General features: G+C 50.4%; 1 protein-coding gene across 2 annotated transcripts in view; it reads left to right on the top strand.

Moving 5' to 3' along the window:
- The window catches only part of SLC24A4 (solute carrier family 24 member 4), a 165605-nt gene that overhangs the window by 94811 nt on the left and 53954 nt on the right, over window positions 1-16840 (top strand). For both annotated transcript variants that reach the window (XM_034992497.1, XM_034992496.1), the window contains exons 3-5: window positions 10671-10747; window positions 14173-14247; window positions 16625-16709. In XM_034992497.1, the coding sequence (XP_034848388.1) occupies window positions 10671-10747; window positions 14173-14247; window positions 16625-16709 (237 nt within the window). The remainder of the gene's footprint in view (window positions 1-10670; window positions 10748-14172; window positions 14248-16624; window positions 16710-16840) is intronic.

Here is a 16840-nt window from a genome sequence, read left to right as displayed (position 1 = left end):
CCAAGAGAAAGCCATTTAGGATTCCTCCACCTGCTGCATCCACTGGATTCGTTTTGGTGTATTTCTTTTCAGTTCTTTTCTTTGGCTTATTTATTCGTAGCTGCAAACAAACCACCTGCGATTTTGTGTGTGTTTTCATTAATGATTAGATTTATTTCCACATCCAAGGTTTTTTTTTTGTTTTTTTTTGAATGACACTTGACCTAAAATGTGCCACAAGGGCAGGGGCTTTGCCTGTCTTGTTCATGGCTATATTCCCAGGACACAGAACAGTGCTGGGACATGGTAGGTGCCAGTAAACATTTCTAGAAGGACTGGAGGAATGTGTCACAACCATAGAACCATTTCCCTATTACTGGATGATGAGTGACTTACAGTTTTTCGCGGTAATGGACTCTTCACTTCTCTGGTTTTCCCCTTATATGTTGAGTGGCACACTTAGAACACAAACCAAATGATGAGTTGTGTCAAAGAGAAGAAACCTTTTCTGGCTCTTGCTATATAGTCAAGTGCTGTTTAGAGCTGAATTACCCACGTATCAGTCTTGACTCTGATGCTTGCTTTGTGTCCTTGGGCAACTTCCTTAACCTTTCTGTGCCCTAGTTTGCCCATCTGTAAAATGGGACTAATGATATTTCACAGGCTCATTGTAAGGATTAAACAGAACACTATGTGTAAGGTACTTAGAGTGCTTGGTATACAGTAGGCCCTGTATATGTCTGCTATTTAGGGTTTATACATAAAACATTATGCTAACAAAAAGTTACATCTCTGTTCCCAAGTAGAAATAATCACTGTCCTTTTGATAAATTCAGTGCCTCTCTGTGGTGTCCCCTGGTGAGCAGCTCAGAGTTTGATTGTTTTACAGTGATCAAGAACCTTGGTTACTGATTCACTGGAGGTATATAGTGTGCATTCTTGGTCCCGTCCTGTAGCTGGATGCCGTCTGGTAGAGGTGGGGACAGGACCGGGATGAACAAATTGACCCCACGGCACACCAAGAGCACTCAACGCTAGGGTGGGAGAAATAGACACATAGACACAACCAGTGGCCATTGGAATCATGGAAATCAATGAAGGCCAACCCAATGAGAACACATCCCCGATGTTGACTCAGTTTACCACAGCAAGGGAGCCCGCTACCATCGCTTGTCTTTGGCAGAGACGCAAAGGCAGGTAGGGGAGGAGAGAAGATTCATAGCAAGAACGGGAGGCTTGGGGTGGGCCCCGGTGGGAGAGGATTGGTGTGGGAAGCTAGCGGCGGGCTGACTGGAAGCAGGGCATGTCACGCCATTGGTTTGGGGAGTATATTTGTTTCCTAGGCCTGTTGTAACAAATGACCACAAACTGGGTGACTTAAAACAACAAATTTTTCTCTCCTGGTTCCAGAAGCTAGAAGTCTGAGATCAAGGGTATCGGCAGGGTTGGTGCCTCCTGGAGGCTCCGAGGAGAATCTGTTTGCTGTCCCCGCTCTGGCTTCTGGTGGCCGCCAGCGATCCTTGCCGTTCCCCGGCTTGTAGACCCATCACTGCGGTCTCTGAGGTCATTATCGCAAGCCCTCGTGGTGTCTCCGTGTGTCCTGTCCTCTTATAAGGACATCAGTCAGTGGACCGAGGGACCTCCCTAATCCAGTATGACCTCATTTTAATTTAAATAATTACATCTGCAAAGACCTTAGGTTATAGACAAAATGATGTCCCCCCCCACACACCCGCCACCCCCTACTCCCTATGTTGAAGCCCTAACCCCAGTGTGACAGTATTTGGATACAGCACCTTGGTAGGTAAGTCAGCCTAAATGAGGTTATAGGTGGGGCTCTAATCCAATGGGACCAGCCCTTAGAAGCAGGCAGGATAGCAGAGCTCAGTCTCTGCACACACAGAGGAGGCCACGTGAGGACTCGGTGCGAAGACTGCTGTTCCCAAGCCAGGAAGAGGGGCCTCACCAGACACCAACCCTTTGGGCAATTTGATCTTGGGCACCCAGCCTCTGGAACTGCGAGAAAACAAATTTCTGTTGTTTAAGCTCCCTTGTCTGTGGTATTTTGTTGTGGCAGCCCTAGCAGGCTCATGTACCTAATTTCTTTTTTTTTTTTTTAACTTAAAATCAATTTAATTAACATACAGTGTATTATTAGTTTCAGAGGTAGAGGTCAGTGATTCATCCGTTGCATATAACACCCATTGCTCATCATATCATGCGTCCTCCTTAATGCCTGTCACGCAGTTACCCCAGCCCCCACCTCCCTCCTCTCCAGTACCCCTCAGTTTGTTTCCTGTGGTTAAGAGTCTCTTATGGTTTGTCTCCCTCTCTGATTTTGTTTCTTAAATTCCACATATGAGTCAGATCATATGGTATTTGTCTTTCTCTGACTGATTTGTTTCACTTAGCATAAGACACTCTAGTTCCATCCACGTCATTGCAGATGGAAAGATTTCGTTCTTTTCGATGGATGAGTAGTATCCCATTGTGTGTATATATATGTATCACATCATCTTTATCCATTCATCTAATTTCTAAATAAGTTTCTTGGTGGACATGGGTTTTATTCAGCCCATTATACAGAGCATATTTAGCTTTCTCTGGCTGGTCTTGAGTTGGAAGTGGGGACAAGCTGTAGGGAAGCTGGCCCTCACTGACCAAGCTCTGACCATGTGGGCCAGTTGTGATTGGGCTTCCTGGGCTTCCGGATGCATGGGTCAGAGTTCTGTTGTCCTGTATGGTGTGGCCATTGTCCATTTGTCCATTTGGGTTATTAATTCTATTGCTAAGTAGCTGTGATGCTGAGTAAAAGCACTTGATGTCTCTGCACTTCAGTGTCCTTTTCTCCCCTTTAAAATGGGGGGTTAAGTGGTTCTCATGGACAGGAAAAAGATGTTCAGCATCAGGCCAGGGAGGGAGGTGGAGATGGCAGTGTTGGCTTAGAGGATGTCGCCCCTATGATTTTGATAAGCCCATGCCCTGTCCTGGGTGCAGGACCACTGGGCCAGGTAGCATCTGGAGCCTCTTCCAGCCCTAAAATCCCACAGTGGTTGCTCCTGGAGAGAGCAGTCCTACTGCTGGATCTTCCAATCATATCTTTGTTTTTCATGGTGCTTAATCTCTTTTGGAATGTGCTGGGAAAAAAAAAAAAAGATAGGATTTTTAAACTCCTTTTCATGCTGGTTAGACCAATGATTTAATTATTTTTGCTCCTGGTTGAGACATGAGGGTGATGGTATAAAACCTAGACATTCCAGCTATTGCCCATGAAAGGTATAAAACTCTTCACGAAGTTATTTTAAACCATAGAATTGGGGGGGGAAATCACGATTTTTTTTTTTTTTGCTTTTGGTTTCTGGCACTCGGGTGGTTTCTAAAACACATAAGTTGAAATGATGGAAGTTTGAAGCTATTTAAATTACTTCCCCAGCCTTACAGTCTAGCTTACATCGTTTCAGAATAAACGTCAGGGCTCAGAACGTGGGGCTATTTTTAACCGAGGTAGAAAGCAGAGAGAGAAAGAATGGCGTGTTTTGAGGCAATTTTTTTTTTCTGTTTTGAAAAATTCACTTCACAGTTTATATTCCATAAAGAGAGTCAACTAATTGAAAGGTTGAAGAAAGATCAGCGTTAATGGAGGCACATCTCTGTCAAACCCTTTCCTTCTGGGAAAGGTCACGGCTCAGCATCCAGGCAGCACCTTGGAAGGCCAGAGCTGAGGAAGCAGGGCCGGCCAGCCTGTCTCTTGGGCATCCTTTGGGCAGAGCTCGTTCTAGTGGGTTTGTGTCCAAAGGGAGGTCGAAGGCCAAATACTCATTCACTCCACAGATGTTTCCTGAACACCCACCTGGTGCCAGAACCCGGCAGCTCACAGGCTCGAGCAGAGCCAGCATGAGAGGGCAGGTGGCAGGCGACAGGAGGAGACGAGAGATGGGGGGCCACCCCGGGCCGGTGGGCATTTATCCTCAGCGCAGCTGGGAACCGTTGAAGGACTTCAAGCCCTCGGCGCCTGTGGAGGAGTTGGTCTGGCTGCGTGCGGAGCACGGAAGGGGGCAGATAGAGAGAGGACACGAGCTGGGGAGGCAGGTGGAGCGGGAGAGGTGGTAGGCGCAAGCCGCGTGGGCAGTGAGATTGCCCGGACCCCGTGGAGCGCTGGCTGAAGGCGGGCAGAGGGTAGCGATCAGCGTTCCATGCAGGAAATAGAAGCCCTTCTCCGCATTTTAAACAGAAAGGAATTTAACTCAGGGAACGATGTGCTTACGAAATTGTAAGAAGGGCTAAAGGAACAGGAGCTGGAAATGGGAAGATCAAATTCAAAGACAACCTTGGGGGGAATAAGGAAGAGGGTGCTGTTGCCAGGAGAGCCTCTCTACACTTGCATCTCTGGAACCTGGGCTGCCGGAGGAAGAACCCCTCTGCCCTTGTCCTCCCTCCCAGTCGCCTAGGTTGGCAGAACCTACTTCTTATGCAGAACCCCAGCTTCAAGATTGTCCAGACTCCACAGAACAAGGAACAGAGCTGATACGTGTGACCGTGCAGTGCACAGCCTTGTGCACTATACTAGTGTCCCTGATGGGAAGGCTCGTGGAAGGAAGTTAAATTGGAAGCTGGGTGCCAGTTGGCCCTGTCCACCCATCACAGAGCGTGGGGGAGGAGGAGGGACCAACACCAGGGACCAACACTGGGATTTCTTTCATGCGGACCAACATGGATGGTGGGCCACTCACTGGGGACAGGTTTTAGGTACTTCTAGGACGGCGAAGGTGTGACGTTCAGTTGGTACCTGGGTGTATTAGGTCTTGAGCTCAGGAAAGATTGGGATTTGGGAGAAGTCTGCAGAGATTAGGGAGTCAAAGCCAAGATCACGTGGGGAAGGTGCGTAGATGGAGAGAGAAGAGGGCTCAGGGAAGAGCTCTGAGAACCACAGTATTCGGGGTTCCACGAGGGAGGGGCCCCTAAAGGCCACTGGGCAAGTGAGGAGAATGGGGGAGTCAAGCTAAGTGAGAACATCAAGTGGAGGTGGGATCACACAGCTATGTGGGTGAATTCTAATGCATTTTGTCAAGTGAAAGAAGCCAGACCAAAGGGGGCAAAAGAGACCAGAAGGCAAGGCTGCATATTGAATGATTCCATTGATATGACGTCTGGGAAAGGCAAACTGTAGGGAAAGGAAACACACCAGTGGTGGCCAGGAGTTGGGGTGCAGAGTGGGGATGATTACAAAAAGTCAGCACGAGGGAATTTTTGAGACGCTGGAACTCTGCTGTCTCAGGATGTGATGGGTGGATCTCAAGACCCATGCCCCCAAAGAATGAATTCTATATGTAACGTGGTTCAATGGGTGGGTGGATAGATCGATCATTCATTCATTCATTCACTCATTCATTCATGTGTTCCTACATCCATAAATGGGAAGTGGCCAGTTTTATTAAATGTTTCAGGTAGGTTGAGGAAGAGGAGTGACAAGTTTTCCCGGAGCCATGAAGTAATGGACAAGACCTCTGCTCTGCATGGGTAGGCCATGGACTATCAGCAGAATTGGCCCATGGCATGCATGTGCAGTCCTCTTTTCAAGAGCACGACTTCTTGCCCTGGCCCTTAGAGCTTCAGGAATACAGAGCCTGTCCTTGTGTAAAGGAGACATTGGTCCCGATTTGTACCTGTTAGGGGTAAAATGCTCTAAAGAGCCTGGTATTTATTGGGTTCCCGCCTGGGTCCTCCTCTCCTCACTTGTGCCAAACCTGTGATGGTAGGCAAATCTAGCTTCTCAGATCCTCCATTTCCTCATCAAGAAAACAGGGCTGTGGGACCAATGTGGCAGACCGATATGGCAGACGGGAGGGCTTTGAAAAGTTTGCAACGCAGCCTTTAACCTCGATGTGGGTGCCCCTCTCTCCATGGGCTTGCTGCTCACGCCCCCTCGGGTCAGTAACCCGCCTGGCTTGCTTCACTCCCCACCATCCCTGCAAGCTTCTCACTGTCTCTCAGTCATTTGTTTATTTGTCCTACTGCCCCCAGCCCCTTATGGGCACATCTGCTAGACTCATAGTTAATGCTTATGCCTGGCGCACAGTGATGCTCAAGAAATGTGTATCGATCTGTACGCTTTCAGGATCAGGGTACTTGCCATCTTGATATCCTGCTGCTTTCTGAATAACTTTGGCTTTCTCTGAAAGTCAAGTCACCCTCCAAGATGAGGAGCGGCCAAGCCCACGGATGCCTCAGGATCCCGTCTGCTCTTTCCCAGAAGGTCCGACACCTATTAGCAAATACTTGTTGAACAAATTAATACATTTTGAAAAGGAGCAGCAATGTTGGCAGAAGTACAAAGCCTTGAAAGGGCAACAGTGACTCAGGGGTTCTGAAATACGATCGCATCATCCATGTAAGTTTGTCAACAAAAAAGGTCAAGTGTGCCTAGGGGTCTTGTTTATAGGGTGTTAGCCGGGTAGCTGATGGTGGGGAGGGGGGTTGCAGATGCTTTTGTCCCCAGGGGCCTTACAGTTTCCCCTCTGATGTTCAGGAAGGCACCTGGTGGGAAAGACCCCCCCCACACACACACACATACAGTTCCCACCTGCCCTGCACACAGTGGAGGTGGGGGGAAAGGAGGGAGGCCGACATCTGAGGTGTAAGGAGAGGGGTGTGTTCAGAACCACAAGTAATGGAGAAGCCAGTCCTGGGCACCAAAGTCCAAAGGAAAGAATCCTAAAAGGGAAGTGGGCAGAGGCTGCTGGGTCTTTGGCAGCTTTCCCTCCCCTCCTCTTCCCCAGGCTCTCCCCACCCCCATCCCCCAGTGTCAGGGTGCTGGGATCATCCTTGGTTTCCCAGCTCGGCTCCACCTGCAGACACATCCCTTCCCTTTCCCCACACCCACCCCTGCCAGATTTCTGTAGCTTAAAGGCTTAGGCGTGACCTCAAAAGCCGCGTGTGCCTGCCCCCTTGATTCCTCCCTCCTCCCTGGTGGGGATTTCAGCAGACGGGATGGCTCGGCCCCTCACAGATGTGCAAGCATTGTGCCTTGAACATGGCCCAGGGGCTCCTGATCCCAGCAAGCCCAGGAGGAGAGTTTTTCTCAGGAAGCCGGGATTAAGCGGCCCCAGCATCCAGATCCTGATGTGGCTGGTCTGATCTCATTTGCCCTCCCCTGCTCGTCCCCTCTAAGCTGGTTTTGCCTTCCCTTCTGCTTTCGCAAACCCAAGCCTCATCCCCTGGAGCAATGGTGACAGCCTTGTGTCAAAGATAGAGTCTGGAAGTTAACCATCCTGTGTGACAGCCGCCTAACTGGGGCTGAGTGCTGTGCGTCGTTTAACCCTTACAGTAGCCTCGGGGGGGGGGGGGGGACAGGCTCTGCAGTGATCCCCACTTAGAAGTGAGGGAACAGCCCCTGAGGTGTTAAGCGACTTGCGAAGGTCCTGCGAGTCCAGAAGACTTGGGTGGGTACAGAGGGCAGTGGGTCATGAGCCGCGATAGCTCAGCTGATTACTCTGTCTTGGCTGGCAAAATTAAGTCCTGGATGGCGTGCCCTCCCCGCCGCCACCCTCTGGGTTCTATGCAGGGTTGCAGAGCAAGCAAGGTGTTGTGGCTGAACCAGTAGAAGCCTGTCCCTACCAAGGACAAAGCCGTTTATAATCCCTATCTCCCCCCTGCTGGAGTCCAGTGATACGTCTTCAGAGCAGAAAGGCACATTACTTTATTCTAATTTTCAAAGATTCCCAGGATTGAATAAATCACTGGCTCTCAGCACACTGGCTCAGAGAATCAGGAACGGTCTCGAATTTTCAGGGCAGAAACGTCTATCGATCTGCCTTGAAATACCCCAGACTGTTGAATTTGTTCTGGAAAAACAAGACCCCGGCCACAGGAATGCCGAGCCCCCCCCTTTAAAATGACCATCTCTGAGCCGACAGGCCTGGAAGCAGACCCTCTCCCTTGAAATGACCCAGCAGCGGTTCTATGAAAGAATTTTGATTACAGGGGGGAAAAAAAAGTGAAAGAATCCATATTTCATTAAAGGTTGCTTGTTCTAAAGTGGGAACATTTTCTGGTTGTCTGGGGAGCTGATGTTTTCTAGGTCTTGCGGGAGAGTCTGGTCTTAAAAAACAAGATTTTCCACATAAGGGAGAAATCATCACTTTCAGAGCTTAAGACCAAATTGTATTAACAGAGAAAAGGATTTTTTTGCCCTGGAAGTTTCTTTGCGAGCATTTATGCAGCACCTACCATGAAGCTGGTGTCATTCTAGGGGCTTAAGCGGTTTATGAGGGTAATGAGAGCATTCTGATAGGATGAGAAGATATAGATGGGTATTTTTATTTGTATTTTACCATTTTTTAGTTCAACTGACTGTTACAGTGTTTTGGGCACCCGCTGTGTGCCAGGCCTGGTGAAGGCACAGAGGATGTAATACAGGGCAGTGTGGATCCCCACCTTCCAGAAGCTTCCAGTCTAGCTGATGGGATGAAGATGTGGGGCTGTGGGAGCGTCCAACCGGGGACTTGCAGAAATGACCTTCACAAAGTACTCCTCCATCACTCATCTCGAATTGGGGAGTGGAGTGAGAAGGCATTGTTCCTTCATTGCCTGTGAACTTTGAGGCCCAAGAAGTTGCTCAGATCCCTCGGGAGTGTCAAGGGTGATACCCCCAAAGCTGAGTGTTTGATTCCTAATACAGAAAGCCCTGCACATCACAGGGCCATCCATCGTCCAGGATGATGAGAGCCCATAACAGGAGTGGTGGGTGGTAACAGCCCAACAGGGGCCTTCCTGGGGCCAAAGGAGGGACTGTGACATGGTACTCGATGACCCAAGATGGCGGAATGCTGGTGGTGGCACACTTGGTGCCTGAGGGATCCAGCGGATAAGGGGACGGGGACCAGTGCTCTCAGCCCTCATTCCCTACCTTGCTGCGTCTCAGCCTGGGGCCCGGCTCTAAAATTCACCTGGAGCCTCACTCCCATTGGTGGTGTTCCCTATGTGTGTGGTTCCACGGGAGTGCACCCAGCTGGGGGACAAGAGTTTTTCCTCCTCGTGCCAACACTGCCATCCCCAACACAGCCGATGTCACTTGACCTCTTTGGGGATCTTGGCTTCCCCGTCTGGAGTGACAGATCCATCATGGGCAGGAGGAGAGGTTGAGAGGAGGGGCCGGTGGGCCTGGGAGAAGCTGAAAGTGCTTTGCCGGAGAACACCTGTCCCTGAGCTCTGGGGGATACACAGGGGTCCAGAAATGACTCCGGTGTGAGGGGATGAGCCTGCTTCTCAATTCTGACCTCGCAGTGGAAAGGGAATCCTATCCCAGAATCCTAGGAGGGCACGTTTGAAATTCACCACAGGCTGGAAATGCTTTAAAAAGTAAGGCATATTATTAGTCAGTCTCACCATTTTGCTGATGATGAAACTGAGGTACACAGAGGTTAAGGAACTGTCCTTGTAGACACGGCTGCAAACATTCGAGGCAGGATCTGAACCTCGTGGCAGTGTGACTGCAGAGAACCTGCCCTCCTGAGTGGGACTGACCGTCTCCAGCCTCAACCTGACTGTCGACAGGGACTGCGTTTGTAATAGATCCAAGTAGGCACTGAAGCCACTTGGGACTCCCAACTCTCTGCTGGGAACGTGATCAGAATCCTTTGACAAAGTGAGGAACCATCCCGATTTCTCTCTTGGGTGTATTTTGACGTTTTTTTACTTTTTTTTTTTCCGCCAGTAACATCTTTATTGAGGTAGAATTCACATACCATACAATTCACCTCTTTAAGGTTTATAACTGGGCGGCTCTTAGCATGTTCATAGTTGTGCAAACATCACCACAATTTTAGAATGATTTCATGAACCCCGAAAGAAACCCTGCACCCTTTAACTGTTATCCCCCAAACCATCCTGCCTTCCAGCCCTAGGCAACCACTAATCTACCTCTATCTCTCTAGATTTGCCTCTTCTGGAATTTTATATTAATGGAATCTTACAATATGTGGCCCTGCGTGACGGGTTCCTCTCAGCATCGTGTTTTCCTTCACAAGGGTTCCTCCGTGTTGTAGCATGTGTCCGTGTTTTGTCTTTGTGTGGCCAAATATTCCCTTGTATGGCTAGACCACGTTTTATTTATCCACTCATTCATTGGTGGATGTTTGGGTTGTTTCCATATTTTGGCGCTTATGAATAACACTGCCATGAACATCCCTGTGCAAGCTTTGTGTGGACATGTTCTCACTTCTCTTGGGCGGATACTTGGGATTAGACTTGCTGTGTCATGTGGTAACTAGATGTTTAACCCTTTGAGGAACTGCCAGACTGTCTTTCCACAGCATCTGTGCCCCCCCACCCCCACCCCCCGGCCAGTTGTGAGGACTCCAACCTCTCTATGCCCTTGCTAATATTTGTTATTATTTCTCTCTGCCATCCTAGTGGGTAGGAAGTGTTTCGATACTTTAAGAAAAATTGCAAGGGATACGTTAAATTTGATCAACCCCAAGTTTCTAGAACGTCTGTGGATAATCCAGTACTCGGCGATGTTTTCCGGACAGCTTGGGCGTGCCGTGGGCTCCGGAGCTGTAGCTGGCCGGCCCCCTCCCAGGGAAGTCCAAAGCCTAGCAAGTTCTACAGTCCACAGGGGACTCACGCTGCCGGTGGGGCCATCACGAGGCCCATTGACAACTCACACCCTGCCGTGTGCTCTTGTCTTCCAGCGATTCACGAGTTCCCCTCAGACCTGTTCTCCAACAAGGAGCGACAACACGGAGCCGTCCTGCTGCATATCCTCGGTGTAAGTGGCCCGGGTGGGATGGGCTGTTCCTACACCACATACAGGTGAAGTGTGTCTGCAGAGCCCGGCTGAGCCGGAGTGTGTCAACGACGTCCCGTCCTCGTAAGACGGTACCTGGGAGAACAGGCGCTAGACCCGTTTTAACCGCCCAAAACCCAGAATCTTAAAGATGTCGGGTGACTGGCTCTGTGTTGCACAGCAAGTGACCTCAAGAGCCAAGACAGGACTTCAAGTCTTCCTGGGCCCCATTTTCTGCTTTCATAAAAAGGGAGTGACAGCATCTTTCCCAGATGTGTGAACAGGTGTGAATGTGTGAGTAAAGTGCACCAGATGTTGCAAAACATGTAAGAAGTGCTCTGTGCGTGCTTGCTGTCATGATTCCCATGATCCCCCACCCCCATCCCAAATCTCACCACCTTGACATAACTATAGTTTAAAACTTTGGTGCACTCCTTCTCAAATTTCCCTGTCTTCAGATGAGCCTTGGTGGACAAAAGGTGGAATTCAAATACCAATTCAAAAAGAAATAGCGGGTCCAAACCTAAATTATAGGCAAAAGTTGCTCTTCTCTGTCAGCAGTAAGCAAAGTGCAGCCTGAAGTCATTGCTGGTGTTTGTAAATAAAGTTTTATTGGAACACGGCCGTCCCCATCATTTCTGTGTTCTCTGTGGCTGCTTTTGTGCTTCAGTCCCAAAGTAGTTGTAACGCAGTGATGTGGTCCACAGAGCCAAAAATATTTACCGTCTGTCCCTTTGCAGAAAAAGTTTGCCAGCCCTATTGTGTGGCGTGGAGAAACGAAAGTGCTCGCGATTTGCTTTTCTACTTGGGACACGGCAAATTTTCCTCTAATTAGGTTCCCCAACCACCCAGCACCATTTGCTTCTATAAGCCCCACCAAGGATTAGTCTTTGCAAGAGATAATTCAGAAAGCGAAAGCTAGGATTCTCGCAGAGATAGTAGCCCCCTGAGAATGAGTGAGTGAGTGAAGTTTTAATTAACAGGATAAACCATTAATGAAAATGAAGGTTGTAGGCAAATATTGAGTGACAGGCCTGTGTATTTCTGTAATAGAGTTATTATCTTCCTAGCTCCTCTGGCTTTCCCACACCCTCCTCTTTCACAAAGAGGGTGTGGGTTTGGCGAATTAATCCCATAGTTCTGGTGCTCTGCTTTGGGAAAGTCTTGGCGTTGCTTGACTTTCCCAAGACAAAACCTTTTCTCCTGAACCTGAGAACACCTCAGGAATTTTGCCAGAGCCCTTTAGAGCTGACATTAGCCAAACGATGCCTAGAGGGCCAAATCTAGCCCACCTCCTGATTTTATAAATAAAGTTTTATTGGAACGCAGCCACACCCCCTCCATGTTCTCTTCTATGGCTGTGGAGTCATTGTGGCAGAGACCTTGTGACCTGTCAAGACTGAAACATTTACTATCTGACCATTCCAGAGAAACTTTGCTGACCCCTTCTTTAAGAGCAAGAAAAGGCTCAAGCTTTGGAGCCTTTTTTTTTTTTTAAGATTTTATTTATTTATTTGACAGAGAGAGACACAGCGAGAGCAGGAACACCAGCAGGGGGAGTGGGAGAGGGAGAAGCAGGCTTCCCGCCAAGCAGGGAGCCCGATGTGGGGCTCGATCCCAGGACCCTGGGACCATGACCTGAGCCGAAGGCAGACGCTTAACGACTGAGCCACCCAGGCACCCAAGATTTTACTTATTTATTTGACAGAGACACAGCAAGAGAGGGAACACAAGCAGGGGGAGTGGGAGAGGGAGAAGCAGGCTTCCCGCAGAGCAAGGAGCCCGATGCGGGGCTCGATCCCAGGACCCTGGGATCATGACTTGAGCCGAAGGCAGACGCTTAACGACTGAGCCACCCAGGCGCCCCTGGAGCCATTTTTGTCTGCAGTGCTAGGAAGCGTCTCAGTTGCCCTGCCAGAGCAGTGTGGAACCGTCTTGACCTCCTTTTCTCTCAAGTGTTTCCAAGGCCATGAAGAGAGCTACGGCCTCCCTTTGCCTGGAAGATGATGTCGGGGGAGCTTCTGGGGGTGTGAATTCAAGTCTGTATCCTGAGATTTTTATAGCAGGATCTCTCTCCCCTCGTTCTCTCTCCTTCACCCATAACCCCCAGTATTTGTTTCTTTTTGCTCCCCCCCGCCAAAAGGTAGTGAGTCAGATCCAGGGACAGCCGTGCCTCGACTGCAGTAGACACCTGCCTTAGAGGCCTTGGCCACAGCTGATACATCTTCCAGTTTATTTAATCACAATTCATTAGTGTGCTACTCCAACCACCTCACAATTGTTTTTGCTGAAGCAGCCCAGCCCTTCCCATTTTTGTGAGCGGAGCATCCATATCACTTTGTCTTTGAAGAAAGAAATGCTTCCCTCGGCATTTAGCACACAAAGTCCCATCTGTCCACGGGCTCTGGGCCTGGCCCGTCCCTCCAACCTCATATCCTCTATTTTCCACTTCAGTCTCACTCTGGTCTACCTGCATTAGTCACCTTGCTATTCCTCAAGGGCATCAAGCACACTCCTACCTCAGGACCTTTGCACTGGCCTTTCCCCAACAGTTACACGTTATTTGCCTATTTGCCCCACTAAGGTCAGTTACAGGATGCAGAGGCATTTCCTGGCAGGTTAACCATGGATCCCTGATGCCCATAGGATGAGCTCAGTGAAACCATGTTGGATGAACAGGACAGGGAGGGGTTCTGTATATAAAACCATTTGAAAACTACTGATCTGTTCTTACTCTGTCATCAGATAGATGAAGAGACTGAGCCCTGGAGATGTGACTTATCCAAAGTCACATGGCAAATCAGTCCTAGAATCAGCAGTAGAATCTGGACTCTTCGTTCCATGAACCTCCATGTGTGAATGGCTTGTGTATTTTAACCTTTGCCAACATTAGGTAGTATTCCAGAAATTGCTGGCTCTCCAGCTGCCATTCATTCCAGAAGGAGGTGGCCGGGTGGTAAGAAGGAAATGGTGCCTTCACTAAAAATGAAGGGGGAAGATCAGGCTTGTTCTCATTTTAAACTCTTAAAATGGTGATTCTAAATGCTTTCCTTCTTAGCCCTGAGTGTTAGATCTGGCCTTTCAAGAGCAGACTCTGGTGCCGGGGAGAGAGCTGGTGCTTTACAAAGAGAGGAAGGAGCCCAAGACCACGTGGCCTGAGCTCTCATCCCCTTTGCTGCCCAGCACGTTATTTCCCTTCCCTGGGACTCAGTTTCCCCGTCTGCTCGTGAGGGGATTGAGGGAGCAAGTCTCTCTGGTGTTGGAATTTTCCTCTGTGTCTCTCTCCATGCATCTAGCCTCTGCCTTGGCCAGGTGATGGCTGCCCGGTTCAGGGCACGACAGCTGGCCGGCCGTGCCTCCTCGGCAGCAGGTGCCTTCGCTGACGATCTCCCCCATTTCCTCCTCAGGCTCTGTACATGTTCTACGCCTTGGCCATAGTCTGCGATGACTTTTTTGTTCCGTCTCTAGAGAAGATCTGTGAGGTATGTAGAGGGGACTTGGGATCCCACAGCAAAGCCGGGCAGGGAGGCAGGGGACCTGGGGCGACCCAGGACATAGGACACGTCAGGGCCAGACTGAGAAGGACCAAGCACGGAGCAGTCTGGTGGTCATTGGCCACACGCTTAGTGTGGCCACGGCAAAGCCTGGCTTTGAAAGCCCTAGAGTAGAGTTGGCAGAGGGTGTCCTCTCCCCGATTTGGCAGAAGAAAGGCTCCTGGTGGGCAGTCAGCACCCAGAACCTCTGGCTTCCCGAAGCAGCAGGTGGCAGGTACAGGTGGGGATCTGTGTCTTGGAGGAGGGTGCCGAGGCTGAGCAGGGAATACCCTTTGGTCCAATGTTTGCAGGCTGACATTTTCTCCTTCTAATTGTTTTGTGAACTTTTGACTTTCTTGTCTTCTCTCTCCTCACATGCAAGACTCCAGTGCTGGGGCGCTTGGCTGGCTCAGTTGGTAGAGCATGTAACTCTTGATCTTGGGGTTGTGGGTTCGAGCCCCACGTTGAGTGTAGAGATTACTTAAAAATAAAATCTTAAAAAAAAAAAAAAAAAAAAAAAGGCTCCAGTGTGTCTCTCTGCTCTGCCTTACCCTTGGCTTCTAACCAAGGAAGGAAAACTACCTCTGTTTCCAGCACCTACTATGTGTAGATGGCTCTGGGCTTTGGCACAGTTTGTCCCTGTGAAATCTCTCAGCTGTTTGAGGCCATGTTATTGTTGTGACATCTGCAGCCGGAGACAGAGCTGGTTAGGACAGGTGCTTCCATGCTGCTTAGCACAGAAGAGGGACTTTTTGACCTGGGCCTCCTGAAGAGTGAGGGATGTGACAGAGGTGTGCAAAGGCCTTCCCCTCCCCCTGTCTCTCTTTGCCCACCTCTCCACCTCTCACCGGCTCAGACCGAACGGTGGGTCAATGAGTAAGTTGAGCCGGCCAAAGAGCGTAAGGAGAGAATCAGGAAATGTCCTCTGGGGATGGGCGACCAATGCACAGGACAGTGCCCAGTGGAAGTGCGCCTCCAGGTTACCTGTCTCTGTAAGGACACAGACGTGAGCGAGGGGATTTTCCTGGATCTATGGGCAAATCCCCTAGAAGGGGCTCAGTGAGAGCCATCAAAAGACTGAAGAGCCTAAAGGAGGGATGCAGTGTCTCTGTTGGGGAGAAGCCTAGGAGGGCTTCATGGAGGAAGTGGTATTTGGTCCAAGGTTGCGCAGTGGTGAGGATTTCTCCAAGCAGAGAGGGCAGGGAAGGGTGTTTCAGGAGGAAGGAGTAGCCCAGGCAAAGACAGAACAGGATGTAGCATGGTTTGTATTGTGCTAGAAGATACTGGAGATGCTTTGATGGCAGATCATCTTCTGTGGAACCCTCTCCTGGTTGATGAGGTTAGGGTGGTCAGGCTTCTGCCCTGGGGGGTCAGTGCTTGACAGAAGTCCAGAGCTCCGACCCCTCTGAGGGACCCCTTCCTATAGCAAGGTCAGCAGGGAGGTTGTGCTAATCCCAGGCTGCCCAGGGTACTTTGGAAGGTGGATGCAGGAGGAGACCGAGCCCTGCCCAGACACCTTCTGAGCACCACAGAGAAGGTGCCTTCAGGTTGGTGTTCAGGGAGATCCAGAATCTTTGTGGTTTCTCCCAACATCCAAAGCCCCCGGCACCACGTTCTTGATCAGAGGATTGGCCTCTGTGGCTGGAGCACGGCCTTGCCAAGCAGAATGTGTCTTGACAGAGCTCCAGCCCTACCTCATGCTGCCTCATCCCCTGAGAGAGGGTGTCTGGGTCTTCGTCTCCGTGAGCAGCTGTGCATTGGGTCTGCCATGGAGAAGGCCTTCTGGAATGCAAGGGCCAGACTGTGCATCTGGGACCTCTAGGTTCCTGGAGAAGTCTGTGTGGTACCCAGGGTCTGCGTGGGCCCTGGAGGTGGCTCCTTGCTGAGCACCACTGCGTACCAGACTCTGTGTTAGGTGCTGGCAACCCAAGGCCGAAAAAAAGGCCAACCTGTCCTCATCGTCTGGTGGGGAAGGCAAGGGCATAATCCTCGGACCCTCATTGGGTGATCTGCGCTTCGTTAATTGGAGGACCAGACTCTTTCACCTGTCCCAGGGGACAGGTGGCTCTGGGTGTACCCCTAGAGAGGAGACCTCATTTAGGGGCTTGGAGAGTGAGCAGAAACTGACAGGGGAGGGGGACAGGGGACTCCGGGTGGGGTGGCCGACAGAGTAGCGGGAGGTGTGGGCTCGGGGTGCCGGGAGGCGACGCGGCCCGCTCAGGCCACAGCAGTTTCCCCACGCTTTCTGGGGCCGCAGGAGTGTCCACTGAGTGTGTCCGCTGTCCCCACCTCCCAGCCTGAGTGTCTGTGGTCACTTCCGTTTCAGAAGCTCCATCTGAGCGAAGACGTCGCCGGAGCCACCTTCATGGCTGCAGGAAGCTCGACGCCCGAGCTGTTTGCCTCCGTTATTGGTAAGAAATCCCACCGGCCAGGGACCCAGGGTCTAGACCCCCCCCTCACCTGACCAGTGAGGGCATTTGTCAGCTCGGAGCCTCTGTTTTCTCAACTGTAGAACGGGAGAGCTGGGGAGACAGAAGGTAGC

Source organism: Mirounga leonina, unplaced genomic scaffold (assembly GCF_011800145.1).
Source record: "Mirounga leonina isolate KUSES-001 unplaced genomic scaffold, KU_Mleo_1.0 Mir_82, whole genome shotgun sequence".
NCBI lineage: Eukaryota > Metazoa > Chordata > Mammalia > Carnivora > Phocidae > Mirounga > Mirounga leonina.
This window is presented reverse-complemented; position numbering and strand designations above follow the sequence as displayed.